The 8789-nt window shown below is 47.0% G+C and overlaps 1 protein-coding gene across 1 annotated transcript; it reads right to left on the bottom strand.

Moving 5' to 3' along the window:
- Positions 1-230: 230 nt before the first annotated feature.
- Positions 231-6590, bottom strand: kcnj10a (potassium inwardly rectifying channel subfamily J member 10a; the record flags this gene model as incomplete). Its single annotated transcript, XM_083678160.1, has 5 exons — positions 231-646; positions 4608-4785; positions 5005-5136; positions 5667-5878; positions 6221-6590. The coding sequence occupies 5 exons, from the start codon at positions 6588-6590 to the stop codon at positions 231-233; spliced, it is 1308 nt and encodes a 435-aa protein (XP_083534286.1).
- Between the last annotated feature and the right edge of the window lie 2199 nt (positions 6591-8789).

Here is an 8789-nt window from a genome sequence, read left to right as displayed (position 1 = left end):
TGTGTGTGTGTGTGTGTGTGTGTGTGTGTGTGTGTGTGTGTGTGTGTGTGTGTGTGACATAAATGTGTGTTCACGTTTTAGAAAAGTGGAGCTCATCCAATAAACAGCTCATCCCTTCATCATTTAATTCTTAATTGTCAATTGAAAAATGTTCACCCTACACACGGAGCTTTTCTCCCTTTCCCTCACTCTCTCTCTCTCTTTCTCTCTCTCTCCCTCTCTCTCTCTCTCTAAACATTACTAATACGGACATTAAGGGGGCTGCTATCTCTCACTCTACCCCTGTCCCTCCCCCTCTCCTCCCTGTAGCTCTCCTCCAGCCTCATCTTCTCCGGGTCCGCCCCCTCCTCCGCGCCCCCTCTGCTCCCATGGTGACGGGAGGAGTGTGAGGCCGGGCTTGGAGGAGGGGCCTGTTTAAAGAGGGGCGGGTTCTTGGTCTTTGCCACCTTGTCAAAGAAGGCAAAGTCGGCCACATACTTCCCCGATGGGGACAGGGAGATGACGGGGGGGAACTCGTACCCCCACAGGATCTCGTCAGGCAGGTAGGAGGTGCGCACCTGGCAGGTGGCAGAGGTGGGCTCCACGGTGGCACTCATGATTACCAGCAGCTCAAAGTCTGCCAGCTCTGGGTCTGTCCATCCTCCTCCTAGGACACACGTAATGAAAGACAATGTAAACCAGAGACCATAACATTAACTCTACAATAATTTTAGCAAATTATAGCTACCGACCTACTTCACTATTGAAATTAGATCATATAATAACTGGAATAGATGCTGCAGGCCTTTTGAAGGTAAAACCAGAGCTAAAGAGAACCAAACTAAAAACATCCGCACCCTGCTAACTCAGATATAAACAGTGACAGAGTCCATTGAGGAAAGTTCATGTGTGAGTAGAAGAGGTCACACACTCCTTACTGAACACAAAGGACTGCGCCAAATATATATCCATATTCATGACAAAACATACAAAATACACCTATATTTTCAGATACACATCATTTAAACACACTGCACTGCACACTATCATTCATAGTTGAACATATCCTAAACAAATATCTATAATTATACTGTGATACAGTACTACAGTTCAATACACATGCGCATTCTCATTCATCAACACACAACCTATAATACACAACTGATACGCTACAAGGCATATACACTCAAACAAGCACACACCTGCATCAACATCCCACACTCAAAGCTGTTCTCTGTCATCTGTCAAAACAGTCCTTACCCTAACCCAGACCCAGTGCTGCTCTCACTGAGTCCAAAACACAGGGTTTCGTAACACACACGAACAGACACACACACACACACACACACACACACACACACACACACACACAAATGCAAGCACACACACTTATACACACTCACTCACACACACACACACACACACACACACACAAATGCAATCACACACAGATACACACACACAAAAATGCAATCACATGCACACAAATGCAATCACACACGTGCGTGGATACACACACAAACACACACACACACACATAGTCAGACACACAATGCCTGGTATGTGGGAGACACAGTCTGGTCAGTTGGAGGGATGTACTAATGTTGTTCTAGACCACTGATTTGAGCAGTTCTAACAGTGCTCATATAGACAGTCTTTACAATCTCTCTCTCTCCATCTCTCCTCACCCCCTTCAACAACTACAATGTACCAGGAGGATTCACGCACTAGTGCACTGGAAGCTAGAGCTGATGCTCCTAACAGTGTCACCTATCCCCAAAGCCCCCATCCATGTGCCCCCAAATCTACTAGAGCTGATGCTCCTAACAGTGTCACCTATCCCCAAAGCCCCCATCCATGTGCCCCCAAATCTACTAGAGCTGATGCTCCTAACAGTGTCACCTATCCCCAAAGCCCCCATCCATGTGCCCCCAAATCTACTAGAGCTGATGCTCCTAACAGTGTCACCTATCCCCAAAGCCCCCATCCATGTGCCCCCAAATCTACTAGAGCTGATGCTCCTAACAGTGTCACCTATCCCCAAAGCCCCCATCCATGTGCCCCCAAATCTACTAGAGCTGATGCTCCTAACAGTGTCACCTATCCCCAAAGCCCCCATCCATGTGCCCCCAAATCTACTAGAGCTGATGCTCCTAACAGTGTCACCTATCCCCAAAGCCCCCATCCATGTGCCCCCAAATCTACTAGAGCTGATGCTCCTAACAGTGTCACCTATCCCCAAAGCCCCCATCCATGTGCCCCCAAATCTACTAGAGCTGATGCTCCTAACAGTGTCACCTATCCCCAAAGCCCCCATCCATGTGCCCCCAAATCTACTAGAGCTGATGCTCCTAACAGTGTCACCTATCCCCAAAGCCCCCATCCATGTGCCCCCAAATCTACTAGAGCTGATGCTCCTAACAGTGTCACCTATCCCCAAAGCCCCCATCCATGTGCCCCCAAATCTACTAGAGCTGATGCTCCTAACAGTGTCACCTATCCCCAAAGCCCCCATCCATGTGCCCCCAAATCTACTAGAGCTGATGCTCCTAACAGTGTCACCTATCCCCAAAGCCCCCATCCATGTGCCCCCAAATCTACAGAGGTACATCACAGAGAGATGAAAGCTTCTATGCAGAGGCCGTATTACAAACTAGACGCAGTGAATTAGGATTTTGTACCATCAGTACCATGATTAGATAAGTATGTTGATGATACTATAGGTTATTCAATATTTTTTTTAGATGACAGATTTTCTAGGTACACAATGTGAAACTAAGTCCTAACAGTGTCACCAATTCTTTGCTAACAATTTTTTTTTAAATTCCCCATTAATTCATATGCACATCAATGCATGATGTTGAGTTGAGAGCTACTCTGCAGGGAGACTAAATTAAAGGAAAGATTGGTAGATAGCATTTGTGGTAGTGGGATAAGCATTATGTATTATTAGTGTGCTGATACTTTTATATGGTACTGAGATTTGTTCTATTATTTTTCTAAAAGAACACATTTTCTAGATACACAGTGTGAAACCAAAGCCAAATGGAATACTATTAAGGATTTGGCATCATTAGAATGGCCTATTAGGTGTACAGTAACACAATGCTATATGATCTCACCACAGCCCAGGAGGAGTCTGGCCCTAACTACATAGAGACCCATTATCGGTTGGAGGAAGAGAGAATGAAAAATGCTAAAAGGAGAGAGAAAAAGTGTACAGGAAGAGAGAGGTGGAGAGATAAGGATACATAGAGTAATAAATGAATGAGCAAAGTAGGGGTGTAGTCGACATGGGAGATGTGATGAAAGATAGTCACAGGGGGTTAGGAGGGAGGAGAGCTGGAGAGTCTGGTAGAGGTAGAAAATCTGAGAAATCGGTGGACAGGCTCATTGTAATGCATGGAATGGAATGAGAAATGGTATCAAATCAAATCAAATCAAAGAAGATAGATATGCAAGACCACATGAAGGAGCGGGGGAATATAGCTGTCTTGGCTGACGTTTGTCATGAGCTACTGTATACATGTAATGTAAATGCAGTGATGAAAGTTGTCATGAAAAATAGATGCAAAACAAAACAAAAACACCATCATCGTGCACCAGCCAGAGGCTAGTAGGGTACAGTAGCCGACAGGAGAGCAGAGAGGAGTGAGAGCCGTAGAGTGAAGTGGAGAGGAGAGGAGGAGAGAGGAGGGGACCGGGAGAGCAGCGATCAGTACCCATCAGTAATGGGCCCCCACCGTTACCAGTGTTAGCATTAGTGATGAGAGGCCTCAGCTCCTGTAACAGAATCTGTCTGGGCTGCGAACTGTACGGCATTGTGTTCTAATGAGAGATGTTCTGGCACTCTCTGACATGCACATTCCTCAGAAAGACCCCTCTCCCTCTGACAACCCCAGTCCCCAAACCAACCTGACAAATACACACACGCACATACACACACACACACACACACACACACACACACACACACAAGCACAAACATAAACACAAACACAAACATAAACACAAACACAAACACATTGTAGACACGCATGCATGCATGCACACGAATCCACACACACACACACACACACACACACACACACACACACACACACACACATACACTCCAATCTCCATGCACACACTCGCCTAAACCTCGTTGTACACCCCCACCCCCACCCCCACACTTCCAAGTGCCCTCTATCTACCACAACACATACCTTTAACCCCTGAATTCTACCTTCCCTCTCTCCAAACACACACAGCATGTCCCTCTCCTCCCATTGATGCCCAGGAGTCAAGCAAGGTGATGAAAGTTAACAACAACTTCACTGACTGTACTTATTATGGTAGGCTGAAGCCACATTTACACTACAGCTACCTATGGCACAGACACCAAGCAGACAGAGGAACAGGTTACAAGCATCTCAACTACATGTGATGAGAGATCAATAGCCTAACCAAACATACTAAGTCCTCAGGTAAGACAAGGACACCACACAAGTGTTGTAAACTGGACCACATATTCTACACTACAACAGCACCTTACAAACGAACCAGCGTCTCAATGAAATAACTAACATATTAGATAATATACTAGTATATTATATATAGTAAATAGTAAACATTGACAATGATACCTTTGGCAGCCCAGGCACGGAGGGGGCTGCTGTCATCGATGATGTGGTAGAAGGTGAGGGGGAGGATGAGGAAGGGGCTATCGCTGGACGTGTCCACCTGGAAGGGCACGTTCCTCTGGTCCAGTCGCACCGTCTCTCCCTCTTTAGTCAGGGACGTCTGGAGCAACTTCCCCGTCACCTGAGATCCAAAATGGAGTGATGTTTGTGGTAAAGCATGGTAAAGACAGCCATTACATAACAGGAGAGGGCAGGACAGGAAGTGAGTGAGAGGTGGGAGAGAGGATATGAGAGAAACACGCACACACACACACACACACACACACACACACACACACACACACACACATACACACACACACAAAAATGCAAGCACACACAACGTCTCCATGATGTTTACCTGGCAGCCCAGCAGCAGGCTCTTGCGCATGTTGGCCACTCGGACCATGAGACAAGGTCGCCCCTCGTGATTGGACACCACGGCGTGTTGACTGAACTTTACCGTCTCACCCCTCTTCTTGGGCCGCGCCACCTGAGGGAGCCACGGGAGAGGAGAAAGGGGGTGCAAGGGGGTATTAAAACCCTGGTACATAAACACCACACGTAACCATGCAATAACAACCCACAATCAGGAGAGATAGAGAGTGGTTGGGAGATAACTCCCATTAAGGAGGGGTGAGAATGATAATAACCCTGATAGATAAGAGGAAGAGAGGAGAAAGGGAGAGAGGGAGAGAGGAAGAGAGGGAGAGAGGGAGAGGGCTGAATGTGGCCTATAGGACAGCTGTAGTGTCATACTCTGTGTATGTTTTCAATAAAAATGTAGGTAGTCCAGGGTTTCCTGTGGCCACAGTATGGCACTGTTAAACATTGTTTATGGATGCAGTAGATTCTGTCCCTGCTGATGAGCTGTGAGTGGTACAGTTGTTTTAGGGGACACAGATTAAGCCTAATCCTAGACTAAAATGAATATTCAATGGAGATTTTCTATTGAATATTTTTGAAATCTCACTATAACTAACCATTTAACTAACTAACTAACTAAATAACTAAAACAGGTACCTTGGCGAGGAAGGTGCCGGTGATGAAGATCTCCATCACCATGGTGATGACGAGCTGGAGGATGAGGAGGATGATGGCGGCGGGACACTCCTCCGTGATGCAGCGGAAGCCATAGCCAATGGTGGTCTGGGATTCCAAAGAGAAGAGAAACGCCCCGGTCAGGGTCTGGACCTGCATCACACAGGGAGTGTGGTTGGAGGGCGGGTCAAACTCTGGGGGAGAGACAAGGATGTGAGAGAGATATTTGATATATGGAATCTTTGAACATCTAGCAAGATAGAGCACAAGAGGGCAAAGGATTAATGTTGGGGTTTGGGGAGGTGTAATTCAATTATACTAGAACTGGTCTTCTCTTTGTTGCTCTATCATGGCTTGTCTTGTTCATGTTCTTTCTCTCACACTCTCTTGCACTTTTGTCTTTCCTTCTTCCTCTCTCTCTTTCTCCCACTCTTTTCTAACATAGTTCTCTCTTCCTCCTCTTGCCCCTTTCTCTCTCTCTCTCTCTCTCTCTCTCTCTCTCTCTCTCTCCTTCTCTTCCTCTCCCCCCTTCTCACCCAGTAGGTCTCCATGCACCAGGGCCACCAGGTACCACAGCACTCCGAACAGGAACCAGGTCCCTGCGAAGGTAGCTGAAAACAGGAAGAGCTTGTATCTCCACTGCATGTCCAGGAAGGTCGTCCAGATGTCGCGCAGGTACAGCGCCCCGAGCCCGCTCACATGCTCGATGCGCACGTTGCTGTGCCCGTCCTTGGAGAGCACACGGCGCCTCCGTCGCAGCGCGGCCCCCACCCCTGGCCCCCCCGTCGCTGCAGCAGCCCCCCCTGCAGCCCCCAGTAGGGGCTTCAGAACGTCAGTCTGCGTCTGAGAGTGACACACCTTCTGGGGGGAGGAGCCCTGCGAGGAGGGGGGAGTGGCCGAGGTCATTGCTGCAGCTTTAGGGGGAGGGGGGAGAGGAGGAGGGAGAGGTGAAGGGTGGAGAAGGTGGGAGAGGGTTTGGAAATGGTGAGGAGTTGATATTGGATAATGAGAGAGAGGGGTAAAGATGGGGGGATAGTAAAAGGAGTGAGGGAGAGGGGTGAAGGGGTGAAGAGAGATAGAGAGGGTAAGAGGGAGAAAGAGGATGAGAACAAGAAAAAAACAAGAAATAAAGGAGGGGGTATGTGAGAAAGGAGAGAAGAGGAAAGGAAGGGGAGAAAGGTTGATAAGGATGAAAGAGATGACAGGAGCGGAACATTTCGGGGCGGGCAGGGGGATGGAAGGAAGAGAGAAAGAGAGGGAGATTATAAATGTAACACATTAGCACATTTTTCAAGTGGACAGAGGCAGGCTTGTGGCTGTCCAAGGTGGCCCATTAAAACTTCTCTCTTTTCAGCAGAAGCAGCTGCCCTTTCAAAGTAAAAGCCCCCTTTCAGCATGAAGGCACAGCTGCTCTTTCATATTAAAAGCCCTCTATAAGGCTAACTCACTCACATGTGTCTGCAGCACACCACGGTAGCTGGATCAAGACCAGCGGGAAAAGGCCTTTTCTTATTCCCCCTCCAAGACCGGGAACAGAAAATGAGTCTTTTAATAACTCTGAATGAAAGATTCTGAGATCAGCCATTATTGTTTGATCACACACTTTATCTCTCTTTCTTTATCACTTCGTCTCTTTCTATCTTCTTATAACCAAGGTCTTGTATGTCATTAAGCAGACTCTTTATCCAAAGCTACTTAGTTACTATTCTATAGTTGTTGGCTTGTTCCTACTCTAAGCAGGCTCACACTGTTGCCCTATCACAACTGTAACAGTCAAGTCCACTGATGATGATGCTCAGCCCGACCCCGTCTGAATACTCTACTATAATAGGCTGTAGCTCAAACAACTCAAACAGGATATACATCAGGTCTCATGCCAAGTTTCACAGACCTTTAGTTAGCAACTTAGCACTAATCTTCCCTTTCTAATCAGTCTGGTCGGTGTGTAAGATGCTGTGATTTGAGAAGACATGATCCCACATGTTTGATACCATTCCTCATCCCATTCCATGCATTACAATGAGCCTGTCCTCCAATTTTTACCCCCATCAGCCTCCCCTAATATATACCTATTGTTTCTGTACGACTAGAGCCTGTGCATCCTTGTACACTTTGTATCTTATCCTCATTTGAACAGTTTCCCTCTCTCTCTTTCTCTCTCTGTCTATCCCTCTTTCTTTCACCCTCTCTCTCTCTGTCTATCCCTCTTTTTTTTCTCCCTCTCTCTCTCTCTCCCTAACTAAATGGTCCTTTTGTCTCTCCCTGCCTCTGCTTTCCGGACCCAATAAAAAAAATAACCAACTAAAACAAAAGCAAGGGAACTAAGGCGATCTGATACGCTCTCTCCTTTCTGACCTCTCTCTCTCTGTCCCCACTCTCTTACTCCATTCTCTCTCCCCCCTCTCCCCCTCTTTCGCCTCCCTTCTCTCTCTGGTGCTGGAGCTCACACTGTGAGTATGAATAGAGATCTGTGTTGATTTCTGTGCTCTGAATACTAAGATGGGGAGGGGGGGCTTTAGAAAGGCACGTGTGATAGGCTGAGTACATTCACAGCTGACCTCTGAACTCCCCACCCACACATACAGTAAAAACACACTCATACAAGACAGCAATTGTGAGACGTATCATTCTCGTAAGCTGTGATGATTATTTGCCTTTCCTTTCAAATTCACTTTAATACTTTTGAGTCTTCCTCTCAACCCATACTTTCTCTTTCCCTCTCTCCCTCTCTCCATCTCTCTCTCCTTCTCTCTGTCCTGTGTGCACAAGAATCCTTTGTTTAGAGAGGAGATGAAAGGGACAAAAGCCACCATTGAAAAATACGACTGAGTGAGAGAGAGAGAGAGAGAGAGAGAGAGAGAGAGAGAGAGAGAGAGAGAGAGAGAGAAAGAGAGAGAGAGAGAGGGAGAGAGGGAGGGAGAGAGAGAGAGAGAGAGAGAGAGAGAGAGAGAGAGAGAGAGAGAGAGAAAGAGAGTGTGCGTGTGTGTGTGTGTGTGTGTGTGTGTGTGTGTGTGTGTGTGTGTGTGTGTGTGTATCTTTGACAGTATGAGGGGGCAGAGAAGGGAAAATATAGAGGAATTAGATTGAGAGAATCACGAATCAGGA

The sequence above is a fragment of the Argentina silus genome (assembly GCF_951799395.1).
Source record: "Argentina silus genome assembly, chromosome: 1".
Classification (NCBI taxonomy): domain Eukaryota; kingdom Metazoa; phylum Chordata; class Actinopteri; order Argentiniformes; family Argentinidae; genus Argentina; species Argentina silus.
This window is presented reverse-complemented; position numbering and strand designations above follow the sequence as displayed.